The following is a 25580-nucleotide window of genomic DNA, read 5'->3' on the forward strand; positions in this document are numbered from 1 at the left end:
AACAGGTACGGCTTTCAACCATCAGCTTCTCGCCTCATGGAGCCGAGTATTTTATTTTTTTGTTTGAATGATCTTAAACAATAACATATTCACCCCCACCAGTCTTTAACATATGGTTTAGTATAGCGAAGCATCCATTCTTGTGTGTTGTTGCCCACCACCCACCCCCCACCACCTCCATCACCACCACCACCACAACAGAAGGCTCTTAGTTAGCTCAGAGCGTCCACCCACCCAGGCTAAGTGGTGATAAAAACAAACCCACCTCTTCACTGAGGCCACGTAGGATGTTACATTTTTATTGCATTGCACACAGAAAGTCCACATTTGTCAGACTGATGACATCATTTAAACAATATACAATTAACCATTTTAATATTATTTTTATCTTTACACTAGAGATGTCCCGGTCAGATGTTGATATCAGATATTGTTCCAATATCAGCAAAAAAAAATGTTTTTATTATTATTATTTTGATTATTTATTATCAATCAATCAATCAATGTTTACTTATATAGCCCTAAATCACTAGTGTCTCAAAGGGCTGCACAAACCACCACGACATCCTCGGTAGGCCCACATAAGGGCAAGGAAAACTCACACCCAGTGGGACATTGGTGACAATAATGACCCAGTGGGACGTCGGTGACAATGATGACTATGAGAACCTTAGAGAGGAGGAAAGCAATGGATGTCGAGCGGATCTAACAGGATACTGTGAAAGTTCAATCCACAATGGATACAACACAGTCGCGAGAGTCCAGTCCAAACACAGCAGCGAGAGTCCCGTTCACAGCGGAGCCATCCCAAGGGTAGCGGACCAGCAGCGCAGAGATGTCCCCAGCCGATACACAGAGGGACATAGAAGAAAAAGAAAAGAAACGGCAGATCAACTGGTCTAAAAAGGGAGTCTATTTAAAGGCTAGAGTATACAAATGAGTTTTAAGGTGAGACTTAAATGCTTCTACTGAGGTGGCATCGCGAACTGTTACCGGGAGGGCATTCCAGAGTACTGGAGCCCGAACGGAAAACGCTCTATAGCCCGCAGACTTTTTTTGGGCTTTGGGAATCACTAATAAGCCGGAGTCCTTTGAAGGCAGATTTCTTGCCGGGACATATGGTACAATACAATCGGTAAGATAGGATGGAGCTAGACCGTGTAGTATTTTATACGTAAGTAGTAAAACCTTAAAGTCACATCTTAAGTGCACAGGAAGCCAGTGCAGGTGAGCCAGTATAGGTATATATGTATGTATATATGTATATAAAGGTATATACAGTATAGGTATATATGTATGTATATATGTATATAAAGGTATATACAGTACAGGCGTAATGTGATCAAACTTTCTTGTTCTTGTCAAAAGTCTAGCAGCCGCATTTTGTACCAACTGTAATCTTTTAATGCTAGACATGGGGAGACCCGAAAATAATACGTTACAGTAGTCGAGGCGAGACGTAACAAACGCATGGATAATGATCTCAGCGTCTTTAGTGGACAGAATGGAGCGAATTTTAGCGATGTTACGGAGATGAAAGAAGGCCGTTTTAGTAACGCTTTTAATGTGTGCCTCAAAGGAGAGAGTTGGGTCGAAGATAATACCCAGATTCTTTACCGTGTCGCCTTGTTTAATTGTTTGGTTGTCAAATGTTAGAGTTGTATTATTAAATAGAGTTCGGTGTCTAGCAGGACCGATAATCAGCATTTCCGTTTTTTTGGCGTTGAGTTGCAAAAAGTTAGCGGACATCCATTGTTTAATTTCATTAAGACACGCCTCCAGCTGACTACAATCCGGCGTGTTGGTCAGCTTTAGGGGCATGTAGAGTTGGGTGTCATCAGCATAACAGTGAAAGCTAATACCGTATTTGCGTATGATGTCACCTAGCGGCAGCATGTAGATGCTGAAGAGTGCAGGGCCAAGGACCGAACCCTGGGGAACTCCACACGTTACCTTAACGTAGTCCGAGGTCACATTGTTATGGGAGACACACTGCATCCTATCAGTAAGATAAGAGTTAAACCAAGACAGGGCTAAGTCTGACATACCAATTCGTGTTTTGATACGTTCTAATAAAATATTATGATCGACGGTATCGAAAGCAGCGCTAAGATCGAGGAGCAGCAACATAGATGACGCATCAGAATCCATCGTTAGCAATAGATCATTAGTCATTTTTGCGAGGGCTGTCTCCGTGGAGTGATTTGCTCTGAAACCGGATTGAAAGGTTTCACATACATTGTTAGACGCTAAGTGTTCATTTAACTGCTCCGCAACAATTTTTTCAAGGATTTTTGAAATAAAGGGAAGGTGAGACACCGGTCGGTAATTTACCATGAGGTCAGGATCGAGGTTAGGTCTTTTAAGAAGAGGATGAATAACCGCTTTTTTGAATGCAACGGGAACAGTGCCCGAGGAGAGTGATAAGTTTATAATATTTAGCACTGATGGACCTAATAATACAAAAAGCTCCTTGATCAGTTTCCCAGGAAGAGGGTCAAGTAAACATGTTGTCTGTTTTATTCCATTTACACGTTGTAACAATTCCTCTAATGTTATTTCCTCAAAACGAGAGAAACTATTTTGGAGGGCAGTATCCGTCGTATATACAATCGTGTCAGTGTTAATAGAACCCCGTTGTAGCTGGGACGCATTGTCTTTAATCTCCTTTCTAATGACTTCAATTTTCTTACTAAAGAATTGCATAAAGTCATTAGCTGAGTCGGTGGAGCTACTGGAAGGAGTCCCTTGTTGGGTTAGCGATGCTACCGTACTAAACAAAAATTTAGGATCGTTTTTATTACGGTGGATGAGATTTGAGTAATATTTAGCTTTAGCTAAGGTAAGCATGCGTTTATAAGTTATTAAACCATCACTCCATGCTTGATGGTGCACCTCAAGTTTAGTCGTGCGCCATTTGCGTTCCAGCTTTCTACATAATAATTTCTGAGTTCTAGTTTCTTCTGTAAACCACGGGGTGCGCTTTTTTGGAGCCTTTTTTAACTTTAGCGGTGCTATGTTATCAATGGTTTCGCACAGGGCGTCGTTAAAGTTGTTAGTGAGGTTATCAATAGAGCCCACATACTTTGGGAATGGTGCCATTACCGAGGGCAGTAGGTCAGCAAGAGTTGTCGTTGTGGCTGTATTAATGTTGCGGCTGCTATAGCAGGTATTATTATTATTAGTTTGACGAACATGCGTCTGAACCTCGAATTTTAAAAGGTAATGATCGGACAATACTTTAGTATACGGGAGTATCGTAACTTTGGAAACGGTGATGCCCCTGACAAGCACTAGGTCTATCGTATTACCGTTGCAATGCGTGGGTTCATTTATTATTTGTGTGAGACCACAGCTATCAATTACAGTCTGGAGCGCTATGCACGGTGGGTCCGATGGTGTATTCATATGGATATTAAAGTCCCCCATTATGATTATATTATCGGCGTGTGTCACTAGATCAGCAACGAACTCTGAGAATTCATTAATAAAGTCCGAATAGGGCCCTGGGGGGCGGTAGATAACAGCCAGGTGTAGAGGCAGCGGTGTGACAGACCTCATAGTAAGCACCTCAAACGATTTATATTTATTATTTATATTAGGACTAAGGTTAAAGTTTTCGTTGTATATTAGTGCGACCCCCCCACCCCTTTTGAGCGGACGGGCCATATGCGCATGTGTAAAGTTAGGAGGACATGCCTCATTTAGCGCAAAAAAGTCGTTTGGTTTAAGCCAGGTTTCGCTGAGACCGATGACGTTAAGATTGTTGTCTCTGATAATATCATTAACTAACAACGTTTTGGGAGACAATGATCTTATGTTTAAAAAACCTATATTATAGGTAGTGGGCTGTTTTAGGGAGTTTTTGATCAAATTATCCGTAGTAGCAATATTAATAATGTTGTGTTTATTATGCCCAGTGCATTTAGTATAATTACGACCATATCTAGGAATTGATACGACAGGAATTTTCCGATTGTTTGATTGTTGCTTTGATAAACTGCACGCATCATAGTTAGCCACCTCGGTAACGGGGATTTTCCGATTGTTTGTTTGTTGCTTTGATAAACTGCACGCATCATAGTTAGCCACCTCAGTAGAACACATGTCCAACTCTGAAACACTCAAAGCAGAAAAAACTTGTTCTAATTTAACTGACTCCTTACCCAGACCAGTAGTCTCGCATTTTCCATCTAAATCCGTCTTCGGGATGGAGGAAAGTGGTGTTCTGTGGGGATTAGCCTTCTGCTTTGTTTTAAGCATCCGCGTTTCCGATCACACCGCTGGCGTCTGCTCCGTAGACGGCCCCCGCTGCTACTATCCTTAAATTAAATTAGCATCAGAACCAGTATAAGTATCTGTCTCTAAAATACTACCAACCCTTCCAAAGTTCTCCTACAAGCAAACAGACACGAAAAAAAAAAAAAAAATTGTAGAATTGCAAGTTCTTTTAGCTTAGCACAATGCAAAAAAAAATAAAAAAATAAAAATTTAACTAAAATAAGAAAAATACTAAAAACTAGTTAAAATAACCTGCGATGAGGTGGCGACTTGTCCAGGGTGTACTCCACATTCCGCCCGAATGCAGCTTGATAGGCTCCAGCACCCCTCGCAACTCCAAAAGGGACAAGCGGTAGAAAATGGATGGATGAAGATGGAGTTATTATTAACAATTATTATATAAGATTTTAGCTGAGATAGGCGCCAGCGCCCCCCGCAACCCCGAAAGGGAATAAGCGGTAGGAAATGGATGGATGGATATATAAGATTATATCAACTTGCATCTAAAGCAGGGGTCGGGAACCTTTTTGGCTGAGAGAGACATGAAAGGCAAATATTTCAAAATGTATTTCCGTGAGAGCCATATCATATTTTTTAACACTGAATACAATTAAATGCATGCAATTATAATTATTAACAACATTTTTAGAGTACAATGAATATTTTATTATTTTTAATAACATTTTTATTCTGAAGCTAACCAAAAATAATTCAAATACTTCTTACAATAAATGCAACTTCTTGAACAGGTGCGATTAGAAAATGGATGGTTGGATTAAAACGCATGAGAATGTTTTATAATTTGAACGTTATTTTTAACACTGTGATTACCAGCGGAATTATTAATTACTTATCGTGTTCAGCAATGTCAGCTCAGATTTATCTGAGAGCCAGATGCAGTCATCAAAAGAGCCACATCTGGCTCTAGAGCCATAGGTTCCCTACCCCTGATCCAAACCATCAAAGGATGTGTGAGCCATTTTTGACAGTTTTCTTCTTCAGAACCAGTACAATGTATACATTTTTTTTAAAGAACTAAAAAAATAATTTTCGGTTGACATTTAGTCGAACCGAGGTGCTAACAGTTAGCACACTGGCCCAGATAGAGTAACTGAAAAAATTTAAAGCAGCGCAGCAGCATCAGCGCAGCAGTTCTTTGAAGGCTCGTAAAATCAAAACTAGAGCAGTTACAAAAACTATTTTATCAACTTTTAATCAGAAGGGTTCAATCTCTTTCCTGTGCGAGTTTGAAGCCGACACAACAAACGCGCTCAGAGGAGATAATGTTTGAAAAAAGGTGACCGGTTTTTACAAAACTTGTGTTTTGAAGGGGTAATTGCCAACTTCCTGTTGATTTTTGCTGAAGGCTGTCAATTAATGAAATGTAGGTCTAAGTGAGACCTACATAGAGGTTTCATGTCTCTACGACATTCCTACCGGAAGTTACAAGCAGTTTTGTCTGTGTTTTATTCTTAGGGGGCGCTAGAGGGCAATTTTGAGTTTTGGGGTTTGGTTTTTTTATTAGATCGCAATTTTCGCCAGTCCTGATGTGTGTGTCCAATTTGGTGAGTTTTGAAGGATTTTAAGGGGGTCAAATTACAGATCAAAGAGGCAAAAATGATTTTTTTTAGGAAACTTTTGTTTTGAACGGGTTTTTGCCAACTTCCTGTGGATTTTTTCTGAAGGAGGTCAGTGTATGAAATCTAGGTCTGAGTCAGACCTACATAGAGGTTTTTGTTTCATGTCTCTACGACATTCTTAACAGAAGTTACAAGCAGTTTTGTCTGTGTTTTCTTCCTAGGAGGCGCTAGAGCACAATATTGAGTTTTGGGTTTTGGTTGATTTGACCGCAATTTTTGTGTCTTCTCAACTAAACCAAGGCCAAAGCTACTGGTTTCTAAGGCCTTTGTGTTCTTTAAAAGGAAGAAAAACCTTCTTATTAGAGTATCAAAAGTGATAAAAGGGACACACAAATACTACACAATTATTGACATCAGTAGAGAATACATGTTTACAGCAATTATATTGCACAACAATCTGTACAATCCCAGTGCAATCATTTTGTTTCAATGACTTTCCAAAGTCGGCAGCACTGTTGTCAGCCCGTCGTGATGAAGAAGAAGAAGTAGTCCACTCCAAGTACAACACACAACTGTGTCTGTTCACTTCATAGTCGACACTCTTTAATGAGCCTTTTCGGAGGACAATTTAATAGGATTTTATGTAAAGAGTAATGGACTGTGATAAGTAGGAAACTGACCCCAAAAATGTGTTTTATTATCAAAAATTAATATAAACTGCTGTCAACCAGCAGCTTAACTATTATAGGAGCATTATAGTGAAGGGACATGTTTGTGGAGTGTGTTACGGCGTGTAGAGGGCTTGCACGCACTGGAGATATATATATATATATATATATATATATATACATATATATATATATATATATGTATATATATATATATATATATATATATACACATATATACAAACCCCGTTTCCATATGAGTTGGGAAATTGTGTTAGATGTAAATATAAACAGAATACAATGATTTGCAAATCCTTTTCAAGCCATATTCAGTTGAATATGCTACAAAGACAACATATTTGATGTTCAAACTCATAAACTAATTTTTTTTTTTAAATAATAAGTAACTTACAGTTTAATGGCTGCAACACGTGCCGAAGTAGTTGGGAAAGGGCATGTTCACCACTGTGTTACATCACCTTTTCTTTTAACAACACTCCATAAACGTTTGGGAACTGAGGAAACTAATTGTTGAAGCTTTGAAAGTGGAATTATTTCCCATTCTTGTTTTATGTAGAGCTTCAGTCCTTCAACAGTCCGGGGTCTCCGCTGTCGTATTTTACGCTTCATAATGCACCACACATTTTCCATGGGAGACAGGTCTGGACTGCAGGCAGGCCAGGAAAGTACCCGCACACTTTTACTACGAAGCCACGCTGACGTAACGCTTGTCTTGCTGAAATAAGCAGGGGCGTCAATGATAAGGTTGCTTGGATGACAATATATTTCGCTCAAAAACCTGTATGGACCTTTCAGCATTAATGGTGCCTTCACAGATGTGTAAGTTACCCATGCCTTGGGCACTAATACACCCCCATACCATCACACATGCTGGCTTTTACACTTTGCGCCTATAACAATCCGAATGGTTATTTTCCTCTTAGTTCTGGAGGACACCACGTCCACAATTTTCAAATATAATTTGAAATGTGGACTCGTCAGACCACAGAACACTTTTCCACTTTGCACCAGTCCATCTTAGATGAGCTCAGGCCCAGCGATGCCGGCAGCGTTCCTGGGTGTTGTTGATAAATGGCTTTCGCTTTGCATAGTAGAGCTTTAACTTGCACTTACAGATTTAGCGACCAACTGTATTTAGTGACAGTGGTTTTATGAAGTGTTCCTGAGCCCATGTGGTGATATCCTTTACACACTGATGTCGGTTTTTGATGCAATACAGCCTGAGGGATCAAAGGTCCGTAATATCATAGCCTACGTGCAGTAATTTCTCCAGATTCTCTGAACCTTTTGATGATTTTATGGACCGTAGATGGTAAAATCCCTAAATTCCTTGCAATAGCTCGTTGAGAAATGTTGTTCTAAAACTGTTTGACAATTTGCTTACAAATTGGTGACCCTCACCCCATCCTTGTTTGTGAATTACTTAGCATTTCATGGAAGCTGCTTTTATAGCCAATCATGGCACCCACCTGTTCCCAATTAGCCTGCACACCTGTGGGATGTTCCAAATAAGTGTTTGATGAGCATTTCTCAACTTTATCAGTATTTATTGCCATCTTTCCCAGCTTCTTTGTCACATGTTGCTAGCATCAAATTCTAAAGTTAATGATTATTTGCAACAAAAACAATGTTTATGAGTTTGAACATGAAATATATGTTGTCTTTGTAGCATATTCAACTGAATATGGCTTGAAAAGGATTTGCAAATCATTGTATTCTGTTTATATTTACATCTAACACAATTTCCCAACTCATATGGAAATCGGGTTTGTAGAATAAAAAGACCAACCTTGAGTGCTTGTTGGAAACAATAGGAAAAAAAATTGACAGGTTTTAAAAGTTTATGTTTATTTATATTATTTGTGCATTGCAGATATGTTTCCTGTGTGTGTAAAAATGGTTCTTTTAGTAAAATATGCTGTAGTAAAGATTGGCAAACTTTTTTCAAGTCATATCCTGTTTACATTTATTATTATCGCTTATAAGGTTTGACAGTTATGGTAAACGGTTGTACTTGTATAGCACTTTTCTACCCCTTCTTAAGGAGCCCAAAGCGCTTTGACGGTATTTCCACATTCACCCATTCACACACACACATTCACACACTGATGGCGGGAGCTGCCATGCAAGGCGCTCACCAGGACCCATCAGGAGCAAGGGTGAAGTGTCTTGCCCAAGGACACAAGGGACGTGACTCAGATGGTAGAAGGTGGGGATTGAACCAGTAACCCTCAGATTGCTGGCACAGCCACTCTACCAACTTCGCCACACTGTCCTCCAGGAGAAGGTTCTGGACATTAACTGAGAAGTTGGTCAACTTTGACATCCAATTTAGACCTTGAGATGGTGAGAAGGCACAAATTAACACTTGTTTGCGTCCATTTTATTTATTTTTTGTTTTTAAACCTGTGTATGAACATCCAATCACTAATTAAAGTGTTAAAGTGGAATAATATGTCGTATTTTAAGTATCTCTAAATGCATTGCCTTATGCATTAAAATCAAATCAAACTTTAATTATACAGCACTAAATAACTAAAATTAACGCTAACTAAAAAAACACATACAAAACATGTGCAAAAATAATATATTACGTTAATAAGGTAATAAAACATAATAGTGATGGAATTATATTGTCAATATTAATAATTATATATTTGTATATAATTGTACATATTTAAATATTAATAAATACATAAAAATATGTATATATGATATGTATTGATAATGATATATATTATATATAGTATTATTATTATTAATTTACATATATTATTTGTCTCTGGTGGATGATTGATAACATGTAGAAATTGAATAATATTGCTTTCACATTCCTGACCCCCTTAAGTTCTCAATGTTAAAAGTGTTCAGAAATGGAGGTCAGCTCTGCAGCTAATGAGCACTAATATGAGTACTATGACCCTAATGATTTGCTAATGCAGTCTCGGCAGTAAGTATAATGTTACTTCACTCTCTTTCACTTGGGGTGTAAAATAGCTCACATGCAGACATATCAGGTGGTTAACCTGAATGCATATATCAGTCTTACACTATTGGAGCTACAATCTAAATGTGTATAAACTGTACACAAAGAAAATGCTCAGCTTTGACCATTGTCAGTTTGAAACATGGCAAATATGCTTAATAAATCATCTTTGACGGTCTCAAGACACAAGTTAAGACCAACCAGAGATATAAAAAGTACATAAAGACTGTCTCTGTATTCTGTCCCCAGAATACAGACCAGAAATTGTACTCAAGTAAGAGTACAGTTACTTTAGAGATGTATTACTCAAGTAAAAGTAAGGAGTAGTCACCCAAATATTTACTTGAGTAAAAGTAAAAAGTATGTTGTGAAAAAACTACTCAAGTACTGAGTAACTGATGAGTAACCTGTTTGTTTAATGATGACGGCAACAAGTAATGCACAAAAAGATAAAAATAGCAATGAACAAATTCACAGCCAGGAATATCTCTTAAGCAACTAAAACAATAATATATATTAAATAATATGTAGGTGTGGGAAAAAATCACAAGACTACTTCATCTCTACAGAACTGTTTCATGAGGGGTTCCATCTCTACAGAACTGTTTCATGAGGGGTTCCCTCAATCGTCAGGAGATTTTTGATGATTGAGGGAACCCCTCGTGTGTCATAACTTGGCTTGGACATGGATTGTTTGTGCTCCTTCGACGCAGAGAGAATATGGGACGAGGCAGGCGTGAACTCAGGTACATGATTCTTTATTTATACACTAAACAGAAAAATAAGCAAACTAAGGGCGCTCACGAGGAGGTATAAAACTTGGCTATAAAATATAAACAGGGAACAAAAACACTTGCTCGGTTGGCATGAATGAACTAAGAACAGAAACAGCACGATGGCATGACTATAAACATGACTATAAACAACTAAAACAAAACACTGTGACAACAAAAACAGGAGTCAAGAATAGCAAGGTGCGTGGCAGGTGATGGCGGGCATGGAGAATGAGCAGCAAATGTCGTAGATTACAATGAAAGTTAATGTTCCCAGACTGATGGACAGAAAGAAATTGACTTAAATAGTGGCTGTGATCATTAGGAACAGGTGCGGGACTGAGGGCATGGGCGTGACTAGGAGGGCAAGGTGAAAAGCAATGAGTTGTCATGGTAACAAAACAAACCAGGAAGTGAAAAAACGGAACAAGAGTCCAGAAAATAAAACAAAACATGATCAAACATAAAACCAGATTTACTGACGTGACATCATGAAACAGTTCTGTAGAGATGAAGTAGTCCTGTGATTTTTTCCCACACATACATCTATTGCGCTCTACCACGGTATCGAGCACTATTCTCTGGATAATCCAATCAAGACATACATTAAATAATACATATTTGGTTTTACACTGTATTGAAAAAAATGTTTTTAATGAATTTTACCTTTAAAACCTCATTATAATATTGGTTAAGTTTTATATTCATAAATGTAAGTTTCTCAATACCTGACCTGTTTTTTGTGCCTTTAAAAAGATTTAGAACTCTACATTAAAACACTCTACCTCTAACAACCTAAAAGCTGTGAAAACGATGATGCTGTGTTCCAAATTTAACTTATTTACTGAGATTGAGTGAGCATATGGCTTTGCACTTTGTTTATTTTATATATATATGTATATATATATATATATATATATATATATATATATATATATATATATTTTTTTTTTTTTTGCATTCTATTTTAGTTACTTTGAATTTACAACCACCTGGCGCTGTTTTGGACGTTCCTTATACTGTTTTGTACTGTTTTTGTACTTACTTTGATTATTATTTTCAACTGTTTGTAAATGTTGAAATTTATGAATAAGGGTTTATAAAAAAAACATGTTTTAAATGTGCAGTTAATCATGTGACCGCCTGGCTCTGTTTGATTGGTGAAACGGAGTCAAACATAACCAGTGACTGCATTTGATTGATGAAACGGAGTCAAACGTCACCAGTGACTACATTTGATTGGTGAAACGGAGTCAAACGTCACCAGTGACTGCATTTGATTGGTGAAACGAAGTCAAACGTCACCAGTGACTGCATTTGATTGGTGAAACGGAGTCAAACGTCACCAGTGACTACATTTGATTGGTGAAACGGAGTCAAACGTCACCAGTGACTGCATTTGATTGGCGAAACGGAGTCAAACGTCACCAGTGACTGCATTTGATTGGTGAAACGGAGTCAAACATCACCAGTGACTGCATGTGATTGGTGAAACGGAGTCAAACGTCACCAGTGACTGCATTTGATTGGTGAAACGGAGTCAAACGTCACCAGTGACTGCATTTGATTGGTGAAACGGAGTCAAACGTCACCAGTGACTGCATTTGATTGGTGAAACGGAGTCAAACGTCACCAGTGACTGCATTTGATTGGTGAAACGGAGTCAAACGTCACCAGTGACTGCATTTGATCGGTGAAACGGAGTCAAACATCACCAATGACTGCATTTGATTGGCGAAACGGAGTCAAACATCACCAGTGACTGCATTTGATTGGTGAAACGGAGTCAAACGTCACCAGTGACTGCATTTGATTGGCGAAACGGAGTCAAACGTCACCAGTGACTGCATTTGATTGGTGAAACGGAGTCAAACGTCACCAGTGACTGCATTTGATTGGTGAAACGGAGTCAAACGTCACCAGTGACTGCATTTGATTGGCGAAATGGAGTCAAACATCACTAGTGACTGCATTTGATTGGCGAAACGGAGTCAAACGTCACCAGTGACTGCATTTAATTGGTGAAACGGAGTCAAACGTCACCAGTGACTGCATTTGATTGGTGAAACGGAGTCAAACATCACCAGTGACTGCATTTGATTGGCGAAACGGAGTCAAACGTCACCAGTGACTGCATTTGATTGGCGAAACAGAGTCAAACGTCACCAGTGACTGCATTTGATTGGTGAAACGGAGTCAAACGTCACCAGTGACTGCATTTGATTGGCGAAACGGAGTCAAACGTCACCAGTGACTGCATTTGATTGGTCAAACGTCACCACTGACTGCATTTGATTGGTGAAACGGAGTCAACGTCACCAATGACTGCATTTGATTGGTGAAACAGAGTCAAACGTCACCAGTGACTGCATTTGATTGGCGAAACGGAGTCAAACGTCACCAGTGACTGCATTTGATTGGCGAAACGGAGTCAAACGTCACCAGTGACTGCATTTGATTGGTGAAACGGAGTCAAACATCACCAGTGACTGCATTTGATTGGCGAAACGGAGTCAAACGTCACCAGTGACTGCATTTGATTGGCGAAACGGAGTCAAACGTCACCAGTGACTGCATTTGATTGGCGAAACGGAGTCAAACGTCACCAGTGACTGCATTTGATTGGCGAAACGGAGTCAAACGTCACCAGTGACTGCATTTGATTGGCGAAACGGAGTCAAACGTCACCAGTGACTGCATTTGATTGGCGAAACGGAGTCAAACGTCACCAGTGACTGCATTTGATTGGTGAAACGGAGTCAACGTCACCAATGACTGCATTTGATTGGTGAAACAGAGTCAAACGTCACCAGTGACTGCATTTGATTGGCGAAACGGAGTCAAACGTCACCAGTGACTGCATTTGATTGGCGAAACGGAGTCAAACGTCACCAGTGACTGCATTTGATTGGTGAAACGGAGTCAAACATCACCAGTGACTGCATTTGATTGGCGAAACGGAGTCAAACGTCACCAGTGACTGCATTTGATTGGTGAAACGGAGTCAAACGTCACCAGTGACTGCATTTGATTCGTGAAACGGAGTCAAACGTCACCAGTGACTACATTTGATTGGTGAAACGGAGTCAAACGTCACCAGTGACTGCATTTGATTGGCGAAACGGAGTCAAACGTCACCAGTGACTGCATTTGATTGGTGAAACGGAGTCAAACATCACCAGTGACTGCATTTGATTGGCGAAACGGAGTCAAACGTCACCAGTGACTGCATTTGATTGGCGAAACGGAGTCAAACGTCACCAGTGACTGCATTTGATTGGCGAAACGGAGTCAAACGTCACCAGTGACTGCATTTGATTGGTGAAACGGAGTCAAACGTCACCAGTGACTGCATTTGATTGGCGAAACGGAGTCAAACGTCACCAGTGACTGCATTTGATTGGCGAAACGGAGTCAAACGTCACCAGTGACTGCATTTGATTGGTGAAACGGAGTCAAACATCACCAGTGACTGCATTTGATTGGTCAAACGTCACCAGTGACTGCATTTGATTGGTCAAACATCACCAGTGACTGCATTTGATTGGACAAACGGAGTCAAACGTCACCAATGACTGCATTTGATTGGTGAATCAATCAATCAATCAATGTTTATTTATATAGCCCCAAATCACAAATGTCTCAAAGGACTGCACAAATCATTACGACTACAACATCCTCGGAAGAACCCACAAAAGGGCAAGGAAAACTCACACCCAGTGGGCAGGGAGAATTCACATCCAGTGGGACGCCAGTGACAATGCTGACTATGAGAAACCTTGGAGAGGACCTCAGATGTGGGCAACCCCCCCCCTCTAGGGGACCGAAAGCAATGGATGTCGAGCGGGTCTAACATGATACTGTGAAACAGAGTCAAACGTCATCACTGACTGCATTTGATTGGTGAAACGCAGGCATGTGATAGATTCTACGTTGAAAGTCTGTCTGACAATCCAAAACAAACAAAGCGTGCATTAACAGATCGATAAAAATCAGTAGCGAATAGCGAACTGAATGTAGATAAATGGAGCGGAGTAAAAGTAGAGATTCTTCTCTATGAAAATACTCAAGTAAAAGTATGTTGCATTAAAACTACTCTTAGAAGTACAATTCTTCCCAAAAGTTATTCAAGTAGATGTAACGGAGTAAATGTAGTGTGTTACTACCCACCTCTGCAAAACAGGGAGTGAAAAAACAGGAATTGACAAAATCCAAAAAGCAAACAGAACATAGCCCAACTAAACATGATCACCAAGACATGACACTTGGCTCAAAAAAAGTTGAAAAACACCGCTGTCTTGTTTCTAGTATCCTTAAATCCGATTGGGTGACTTTTGAAACGATGTCGTGGGATACCTAATATTCGTAAAGCAAACTTGCCGTAATCGATGTAGTCAAATCTAAGGAAAATAAATCGATTTATCGATGATAAACCCCTAAAAGTGGACCTACTTGCAGTTCTTTGAACTCTAGGTCTATAGGCGTTGGCAATGGCCATGGCTAAATGCGAAAAACACTTTTTTCCACTCTTATAATTTCTATTTTAGAGTAGCTATTAAATGCTGCTGGTGTTGATAATAGCCATGACGTAGCTTGTAGAGTAATTGAAGAGTACTGTGAGCTGGATTGTAAATCAAAGCCCCTGGGAGCAAGCACATGGGAAAATATGGGAAACAACGTCCTCACCTCCCATCGCTTCACCGCCGCAAATAAGAATGTCATCGTTGTCCATTTGAGGCTGTCTGCCAACTCCGATCTCCTTAGCCTGTGTGACACTCCTTCCTGCTGATCCATGCAGAGTCACAGCAGCATCTACTGGTGCCAAGAAACACTTGCATCAGGCAAAGTACACACATTAGGGCAATTTAGTCAGGAAAAAATGAAATGGATTTGTTGACATCCAGCTCCACTCTTTGCCTTTGTTCCTCTCCGGGAGGCAACATAGAAGCTTGTAATAGTAGAGACGCTGTGCAGAATGAATGCAGAGAAGGTAGGAGGGGAGAAAATAATATTTGGATTCCAGGCTAGTTTGTTGGGGTTTTTTTTTCAATAAAAACAAGCAAACCATGAATAAGCGATGATAACCGATAGGGGTGTAAAAAAAAAATAGATGTCACTTATTAAACACAAGTCGTATTTGTAACGATTCCTGGTACCCCAGCACCTCCAAAACCCTCAATTCTAGACTCCAAACATCCCAGAATAAGCTAGTCCGGTTACTTTTAGACCTCCACCCCAGATCACACCTCAATCCAACCCACTTCTCCAAAGTGGGCTGGCTCAGGGTGGAGAACAGAGTCAAACAACTTGCACTGAGCCTGGTCTATAAAATCCGCTACACCTCCTTGATACCGAAGTACATGTCAAACTACTTCCTTAACGTAAATGACCGCCATAACCACAACACCAGGGGGAGCTCCACAAACCACGTTAAACCCAGATTCCCATCTAACAAAGGTCTTAACTCATTCTCTTTCTATGCCACATCAATGTGGAATGCACTCCCAACAGGTGTAAAAGTAAGTGCATCTCTATATTCCTTCAAAACCGCACTAAAACAACACTTTACTAATACCCTCCTCCATTCACATCCCATCTCCCCGGATTATAAACAACTCAAATGTACTTCTAATGTATATACTTGTTCTTATGCTATGTGAACTCACTATGTTCTCTGCTGGCTGTGCATATCCTACTAAATAAGACCTACACTTTTCAATGTCCATTTCTTTGTTGATGCAATTGTTGATGACTGAAGTACTGATATCAACCAAAGCTCCTCATCCCACCCCCCGGATTGTAAATAATGTAAATAATTCAATGTATATACTATGATGATTAACTTGTGTGATGACTGTATTATGTTGATAGTATATATTTGTACCATGAATTGATTAACGTGGACCCCGACTTAAACAAGTTGAAAAACTTATTCGGGTGGTCAATTGTACGGAATATGTACTGAACTGTGAAATATATTAATAAAAGTATCAATCAATCAATCAATCAATGATTAAAAAAAAAAAAATATATATATATATATATATATATATATATATATATTAGTTACGATGGTCATCTAATGAGTTACTATGGTAATGTAAGTCACAGCAGCTCTGACGAGGCATCAAGTAGTGTGGGTGGGGAGCATTTCCACAGAGTTTTTAAAAGCCTGAAATGTGGCTGTCAGCGACAAACGTGAAAGGAGATTTTTCCCACAAAGTGTAAAGCTTAAAGATATGTAAGATTGTAGTAATTTTTTATATTTTTACCGTTGTATTTGTTGCATTTTTGTTGCGTTTCACTTGATTGTAAGATATGTTGGTTGAGCGGTGGTGTGATGTTCATATGTTGTCAATATTCAGTGTTTTATCCTTCATAGTTAATATTGTAAACCCCACATTCTTTATTTTCATGTACATTCTGGGTGTGTCAATCCGTAAAACAATTTTAAATTCCATTTTCAGGCGGTCTGTCTAACGTTTTTAAGCATTCAATCAGACATTATTGTGAGGATTTGTACGAGTGTTCCTAAAAGTCAGATCTACCGGCGGACAGACATTTTTGTCTCCAAATGTGACCCCATTGAGTCAACATAATTGCCCAGGTGTGATGTGGACGATCATATCTGCTATACAAGTTTACTTTGGAAAAGAGCAGTGTTGCCTTTATTAAATGTTTGAATAGAATTTTATTAAACAAAATCAGTTTTCTTCTTCTAATACAAATTCTTGAATCGATTCTGAATCGAATCGTTACCCCCAAGAATTGAATCGAATGGTGTGATGCCCAAACCTGTCTTGGTTGGTTTAGTTTACCTTGAACATGCATTGTCTTTTTTACTTTTACAGTACCAATTCACAACACTGTACTTTGGAATTGATACCAGTACTTTACTGTATCTATTTTCTGTACTTTGTGTTAATAAATAATTGTTTCACAATAAAATGTTATTTTTTGGAGAATCAATATTAGAACACAAACCAGCAGACAGGAGACATTGAAACAAGGTTGAGAACATGTTGAATTAGGTCCTGACGATGAGCAACTTCAACATAACGTTGAAACATGCTTTCTGAAGATTGTGACGTTGAAATGTGGTCATTTTCCAATCAATATTCTACAACGTTGAAGCATGTTTTTTGATTGTTTCTTCAATGTTAGGTTGTGATGTTGATTTTACATTGAAATTTGGACATATTTCAACCAATTTTCTACAACGCAAATACAACGTTGAAACAACATTCTTTTTGACGTTTTTTCAATGTTAAAGTTAAAATCTAAAGTACCAATGATTGTCAGGTTGCGACATTGATTTTACATTGAAATTGGGTCATTTTTCAACCAATTTTCTACAACACAAATACAACGTTGAAACAATATACTTTTTGAAAAGGTTTTTTCAATGCTAAACTTAAAGGTTAAAGTACCAATGATTGTCAGGTTGCGACATTGATTTTACATTGAAATTGGGTCATTTTTCAACCAATTTTCTACAACACAAATACAACATTGAAACAACATACTTTTTGACGACGTTTATTCAATGTCAGGTTGGGACATTAATTTGACTATTGAAATTTGGTCATTTTTCAACCAATTTTCTACAACACAAATACAACGTTGAAACAATATACTTTTTGAAAAGGTTTTTTCAATGCTAAACTTAAAGGTTAAAGTACCAATGATTGTCAGGTTGCGACATTGATTTTACATTGAAATTGGGTCATTTTTCAACCAATTTTCTACAACACAAATACAACGTTGAAAACATACTTTTTGACAACATTTTTTCAATGTTAAAGTTAAAAGTTAAAGTACCAATGATTGTCAGGTTGGGACATTGATTTTACATTGACATTTGTGAATGTTGTCTGTCTATCTGTGTTGGCCCTGCGATGAGGTGGCGACTTGTCCAGGGTGTACCCTGCCTTCCGCCCGATTGTAGCTGAGATAGGCGCCAGCGCCCCCCGCGACCCCGGAAGGGAATAAGCGGTAGAAAATGGATGGATGGATGAAATTTGGTCATATTTCAACCAATTTTCTACAACACAAATACAACGTAGAAAAAACGTACTTTTGGATGACGTTTAATCAATGTCAGGTTGTGACGTTGATTTTACATTGAAATTTGGTCATTTTTCAACCAATTTTCTACAACACAAATACAGCGTTGAAACAACATATTTTTTGACAACGTTTTTTCGATGATAAAATTAAAATCTAAAGTACCAATGATTGTCAGGTTGCCACATTGAAAGTTGGTCATTTTTCAACCAATTCTCCACAACACAAATCCAAGGTTGAAACAACATACTTTTTGACGACGTTTAATCAATGTCAGGTTCTGACGTTAATTTGACCATTGAAATTTGGTCATTTTTCAACCAATTTTCTACAACACAAATACAATGTTGAAACAATATACTTTATGACAAGGTTTTTTCAATGTTAAAGTTAAAAGTTAAAGTACCAATGATTGTCAGGTTGCAACATTGAAATTTGGTCATATTTAAAACAATTTTCTACAATGCCAATACAATGTTTAAACAACATGCTTCTTGACGACATTTATTCAATGTCAGGTTGTGACATTGATTTTACATTGACATTTGGTCATATTTCAACCAATTTTCTACAACACAAAAACAACGTTGAAACAAAGGTATCGAAATATGGTACCGTTTGAGGTTATGTGATTCGGTACCTGGTAGTACCCACACGATTTGGAAGCGCAATCTACCGTTCCATACGGTCAGTTTTTCCTTTTTCAATCTTCTTCTGTTTAAGTTCTGCGTCGTTTGCCTTTCGTCGTTTCTTCTCCCAAATGAGGGTGAGTCCATAACTCGCTAAATGGCTGACTTGAATCTTTATGTTCATGTTTTTGACTTAGTGTGAACATTTTCTTTGGTCCACCTGTGACCGCCCGACAATTTCATTGATCTGATGTGTCCAGGCCAGGCGTGTGAAGCTTGTGAAAACGGAACAATCCATAAATTACGGTGATGACCAAATTCCGTATCCATCCCTAACTTTGAGCCATTAATACTCATAATTAGGCTAGGTTATTTTCAAAAAGGCATGTTTTGCTGCCTTTTCAAATTGGAAATGACCAGAGAAGAAGGTCTATTACAACTTGTGCAGTATGTGCCACAAAGCAGCTCTCCTTAGCAGCCTTACAGAAGTCTCAATGATCACAATTTTTCCAGCCCCTCCTCTTCACTTTCAGCATCAATTAGCGTCACATAAGTGGGGATAATGGAGTGTCATTTCCCTCCATTTTTCACTCTCCCCGTCATTCGAGCACAGCAAAATCACCATCAGCTGTCCAAGTCGATATACAGTGTAATTACTCCTATATCTCCAAACGGCTAAAATTGTGACCCTTACAATTACAGTAATTGATCTGTCGCAATCTTTGGGTAAAGTGCCTCTTAGTCCCATTAGCCTCATTATTTCCTATATTCTGTGTAACTCATTTATTCATGCATGCACACACCGGACAACGTGATGTATTTTCCTTCTTTATTCATCATATTTGGTTAGGGATGACAGATGAAAAAAAATATGAATGTCATTATTTTGTTTATATTTCTACTATTTTTTAGATTCTTCCATCTTCTTCAGGAAAAGAGAAGATCAAAAATGCTTTAGTTAATTTTAAAAATGTCCAATGATAAAATAATTTTTAAAGGGAATTTACAAACAGAAAATATCTGCGTCGTGAATACAGTGCACAAACTGAAACCGACATATATGAAGACGGATATTAAAGACCCTGGACAACAGCCCGGACACGGACAATAGAAATGGAAAAATAAACATTGAGTATTAGAAATCAAAGTGACATATTTAATAGGTTATTTCCAGAAGATTACTGTAATTAATAATGAAGTGTATATGAATAGAATGTAGGTCAATGTCATATGTATATAGTAAATATCAAAATTATGAAATAATGAGTATAAAATGTGGTACAATAAGGATGAATATGATTTTCTGTATATGTACACATAAGAGTATGTAGGGATGTGAGTTGTTTAAAAAAAAAAAATTAAAAATAAATATATATATATACATATATATATATATAGGCAGGCAGGCAGGGCACGCTGTAGCCCGGCCCAAGATGGCGGCGAGGAGGCGGGGATGGCGAGCGGCGAGGCGGCAGCGACGCCACAAACGAAATCAGGTGCGTGGACCGCGCACCTGGACATGATTAACTTATCTCCTCTCGCTGTATAAATAGGGAGGAGGAGGAGAGAACGGGGCTGGTGATGGTGCGGAGCGAGAAAAAACGCATACAACGACAGAGACGGAGACAAGAAGAGGCGGACTGAAGTACGTGCTGCTGAAAAGCAGACGGCGGAGCGAGCAGCAGAGGGAGACGGGAGACGCAGAGGAAGAGCAACCCGACCGCAGACAAGCTAGCGTGGGAAAATAAAGCAAGTCAAACGTGCTCCAAATCATGTCCTTCCTTGGTGGTCCATGGAACCCGCAAGGCGACGGCTTGTGACGTCACAATATATTTCTCTACTTTTACCTTATTTATTTATTTTTCTCTTATTTTTTTAATACATGTCATCCAGTGTCATCATTGTTTTTCTCTTGAAAAAAGAAGCAATGTTAAGGGACGAGACATCATTTCGTTAAACCATTGCAATAAAGCAATTGAAAAAATGACCATACTGTGCCTGTGAAAAAAATTAATACAATTCTTGCAGATCGTAGGCCGCCAATCTACTAATAACGCAGGTAATTATTTTGAGATGACATTTTTACTAAAGTACTGTACACCACTTTATAACCATTAACATTGGCACTCTAGGAGTTAGCCAGGCTAATAAAAGAAATCGTAGTTAATGCTTGGTCACCATGGCAACGACACAATATTATACTCCGTGTTACGCCAAGAAACCGGCAACATCTTTTTGTAGGCGTTCAATGCAAACCTGCTCCTGCTGGGTTTCTCCCTAACGGCTTACACACCTCATTTTATTTCAACCGTTTTTGTACTTGTACAACTTCTCTTTTGACACAGTTCTGGGAACTGAGTTGGAGTTAGCACTAATAAATAGGATTCAACCAAATATCGATGTTATTGGTAAACAGGCAGTATGACGATGCCATTGTCATGAGATTGATATTTTTCAGTTGACTTGACTGTGCTGCGATGAGGTGGTGACTTGTCCAGGGTGCAAACCTCCTTCTGCACAATTGTAGCTGAGATAGGAACCAGCGCCCCCCGCGGTAGGAAATGGATGGATGGATGGACTTGACTGTGTTCATTTTCATAAACATTTGTGTGTTTTTAGTTGTGCTGTTCGAATATATGGTATGTATATATCCATCCATTTTCTACCGCTTGTCCCCCTTTCGGGGTCACGGGGGGTGCTGGAGCCTATCTCAGCTGCTTTCGGGTGGTGGGCAGGGTACACCCTGGACAAGTCACCACCTCATATATATATATATATATATATATATATATATATATATATATATATATATATATATATATAATATATATTTAAAAAATGTTTTTGTTTACAGGGGATGACTCTTTGGACACAGGAGGGCATTGGGGATGAAACCCAAAAGCTTTGAATGAAAGCCAGTTTTTGCTTTTTTGTTTACTCATTTTGCACTGTTACCATCCTTTACTTGAGAAAGGAACATTGATATTAACATAGAAAATACACGTAATCATAACAATACTACAAATTATTTTCATTACGGTTATATTTTTATTTGACAAGCGGTAGAAATGGATGGATAGTTACTCTCCTGAGATTAAGTCCTTAAAAGCTTGTGAAGCCTCTGTTTCTAACTTTTAATCGAGGGTCTTTGAACGCACCACATGTGTGTACAATGAGACGCAAGTGTAAACATTATGCATAACTTTATTTACTATATTTTTACCTTTCTTCAAACACTTCATCTTTGGTCCTTAATGACGCTGCTTAAAGGTGCGCTTTGACAATTTTATGACTTCGTCCATTCATCCGTCCATTTCCTACCGCTTGTCCCTTTTGATGTTCTAATCTAGGTTCATTGTTATCCTGGTGGAGCAGACCATTTTGTATTTTTAATAGTGGCCTTTTGGTATATGTAACCCCTTTTTATTTAAGTTTTTTACAGGGGATGACTGTTGGAGTGCAATGGGAATGAAACCCAATGGCTTTAAATGAAAGCCAGCCCAGTAATGTTTGCTTTTTTCCCTCATTTTTCACTGTTACTATCCTTTACTTCAGAGTGGAACATTGATATTCACATAGATAATACACGTACTCATAAAAATAATACAAATTATTTTCATTATGGTTATATATTTTTATTTGACAAGCGGTAAAAATGGATGGATGGGTAGTTTATCTCCACCTTGTGAAGCCTCTGTTTCTAACTTTTTATCGAGGGTCTTTGAACGCACCACAGGTGTGTGCAATTAGAAGCAAATGTAAACATTATACATGACTTTATTTACAATATTTTTTTACTTTCTTCAATCCCTTCATCCTTGTTCTGCAATGTGCGAGTGCTTAAGGCTGAGCTTTGACGACGTTATGACTTTGTGTCGAGCAAAATGTTCTAAACTGGGTTTACCTATCAGGTGGAGCAAACCATTTTGTATTTTAATAGTGCCCATCCATCCATTTTCTACCGCTTATTCCCTTTCGGGGTCGCCTTTCGATATATATATAACCCATTTTTATTAAAACATTTTTCACAGGGGATGACTGTTGGAACGCAATGGGGATGAAACCCAATGGCTTTAAATAAAAGCCAGTCCAGTAGTGTTTTTTCCCTCATTTTGCACTATTATTGGTTTATATTGTATTATGTTATAGACATAATATATCCGTATATATATATTATACTGTACACATATTAACACTATATTGTATATACTCGCAGATGTTGTATTTTATATTGCTATATCTAGTCTATTTCTACCTGCATTGTCATTTCCATCCTTACACTCTCCATCATTGTAACTGAGCTACTGTGTTGAACAATTTCCCTTCTGGATCATTATGGTTATTTTTATTTGACAAGCGGTAAAAATGGAAGGATGGGTAGTTCATCTCCACCTCATGAAGCCTCTGTTTCTAACTTTTTATCGAGGGTCTTTGAACGCACCACAGGTGTGTGCAATTAGAAGCAAATGTAAATATTATACATGACTTTACTTACAATATTTTTTTTTTCCTTTCTTCAATCCCTTCATCCTTGTTCTGCAATGTGCGAGTGCTTAAGGCTGAGCTTCGACGACGTTATGACTTCGTGTCGAGTAAAATGGTCTAAACTGGGTTTACCTATCAGGTAGAGCGAACCATTTTGTATTTTTAATAGGGGGCGTACGAAGTTTAAGACGTTATTAATTTCATTTAAGCAACCATATTATTAAACGTTTGAAGTCGAAATAATTGTATTGAAATATATGAGATGTGTCTTATGATAGATTTGATTCAAATGGCGGAAAGAAATATTGAGAACATTCCCACTCGCCCCTGTGTTATACCGCATATGACCACCAGAGGCCGACAAATTATGTTGCGCTTCACCCAAGAAAACTGATTTTAAAAAGTGGGCGGAGACTTGGCAAGTTGGCGGTGACGTCATGTGGAAGGTTGGAACACTTCCGTGACAAGTGGACGCCAATTAGTGTTTAAGCGGCTGTTAGTGAGCAGGAACTTTTGGAGGCGGCTTACACCTCATTTCACATCACATTGGTCGATGTAAGTTGGCGATTGTTGTCATTGTTTGCCTTCCCTGCTCCAGTTGGTGCTGTTGTTGTGTTTGACAGCCCGGACAGCAGATGGAGTGGCGCCAAGCTAGCAGCTTCAGTTGTGCTGATGCCTTCAATGAAGCCCAACGCTGGATGGAGGTAAGACTTTGCACTCTTTGGGGGCTTCAATAGTAGATAACAAGGAACTGGAAGTCTCATACAAAACATGCAACTTAAGTGGTAAGAAATATTTCTGTAATTAATAAAGGAAAATATGTTCCAGACGCAAAATTCACTTCATATTTTCTACTGCTCGCCAGTGTTTCATATTTGACCCCGTATAGAAATGTGGGAAAATGACTAAAAAGTACACTTCATTCAGTAACGCTGTTAGAAAGGAGTTAGCTAGAATAATACATAAAGTTGGGTAAAGAGCAGGGGTCCCCAACCTGTGGTCCTGGGACCATAGGCGCCAATCTCCTTTTATGCTAGTGGGCGCTTGGTGTGTGTATTAGTGTTGTCACGATACCAGTAATTCGGTACCCAATACCAGTATATCGGAACCCAACGTATCAGTATTTTGGAACCCAACGTATCAGTATTTTGGAACCCAATGTATCAGTATTTTGGAACCCAATGTACCAGTATTTCGGAACCCAATGTACCAGTATTTCGGAACCCAATGTACCAGTATTTCGGAACCCAATGTACCAGTATTTCGGAACCCAATGTACCAGTATTTCGGAACCCAATGTACCAGTATTTCGGAACCCAATGTTCCAGTATTTCGGAACCCAATGTACCACTATTTCGGAACCCAATGTATCAGTATTTCGGAACCCAATGTATCAGTATTTCGGAACCCAATGTATCAGTATTTCGGAACCCAATGTACCAGTATTTCGGAACCCAATGTACCAGTATTTCGGAACCCAATGTACCAGTATTTCGGAACCCAATGTACCAGTATTTCGGAACCCAATGTACCACTATTTCGGAACCCAATATACCACTATTTCGGAACCCAATGTATCAGTATTTCGGAACCCAATGTACCAGTATTTCGGAACCCAATGTACCAGTGTTTCGGAACCCAATGTACCAGTGTTTCGGAACTCAATGTACCAGTGTTTCGGAACCCAAAGTACCAGTGTTTCGGAACCCAATGTACCAGTGTTTCGGAACCCAATGCACCAGTGTTTCGGAACCCAATGCACCAGTGTTTCGGAACCCAATGCACCAGTGTTTCGGAACCCAATGCGCCAGTGTTTCGGAACCCAATGCGCCAGTGTTTCGGAACCCAATGCGCCAGTGTTTCGGAACCCAATGCGCCAGTGTTTCGGAACCCAATGCGCCAGTGTTTCGGAACCCAATGCGCCAGTGTTTCGGAACCCAATGCGCCAGTGTTTCGGAACCCAATGCGCCAGTGTTTCGGAACCCAATGCGCCAGTATTTCGGAACCCAATGTGCCAGTATTTCGGAACCCAATGTACCAGTATTTCGGAACCCAATGTACCAGTATTTCGGAACCCAATGTACCAGTAT

General features: G+C 39.0%; 1 protein-coding gene across 2 annotated transcripts in view; it reads left to right on the top strand.

Annotated features, from left to right (window-relative positions):
- The first annotated feature begins 23900 nt into the window (after nt 1-23900).
- Nucleotides 23901-25580, top strand: part of LOC133542895 (LIM domain only protein 7-like) — an 89224-nt gene continuing 87544 nt past the window's right edge. The window contains exons 1-2 of one of the 2 annotated variants that reach the window (XM_061887144.1): nt 23901-24045; nt 24114-24194. In XM_061887144.1, coding sequence (XP_061743128.1) covers nt 24126-24194 — 69 coding nt within the window. In that variant the 5' untranslated portion in view covers nt 23901-24045; nt 24114-24125. Of the gene's footprint in view, nt 24195-25580 lie in introns of both variants that reach the window. The other variant, XM_061887145.1, reaches the window with a different exon arrangement.

The sequence above is a fragment of the Nerophis ophidion genome, linkage group LG25 (genome assembly GCF_033978795.1).
Source record: "Nerophis ophidion isolate RoL-2023_Sa linkage group LG25, RoL_Noph_v1.0, whole genome shotgun sequence".
Classification (NCBI taxonomy): domain Eukaryota; kingdom Metazoa; phylum Chordata; class Actinopteri; order Syngnathiformes; family Syngnathidae; genus Nerophis; species Nerophis ophidion.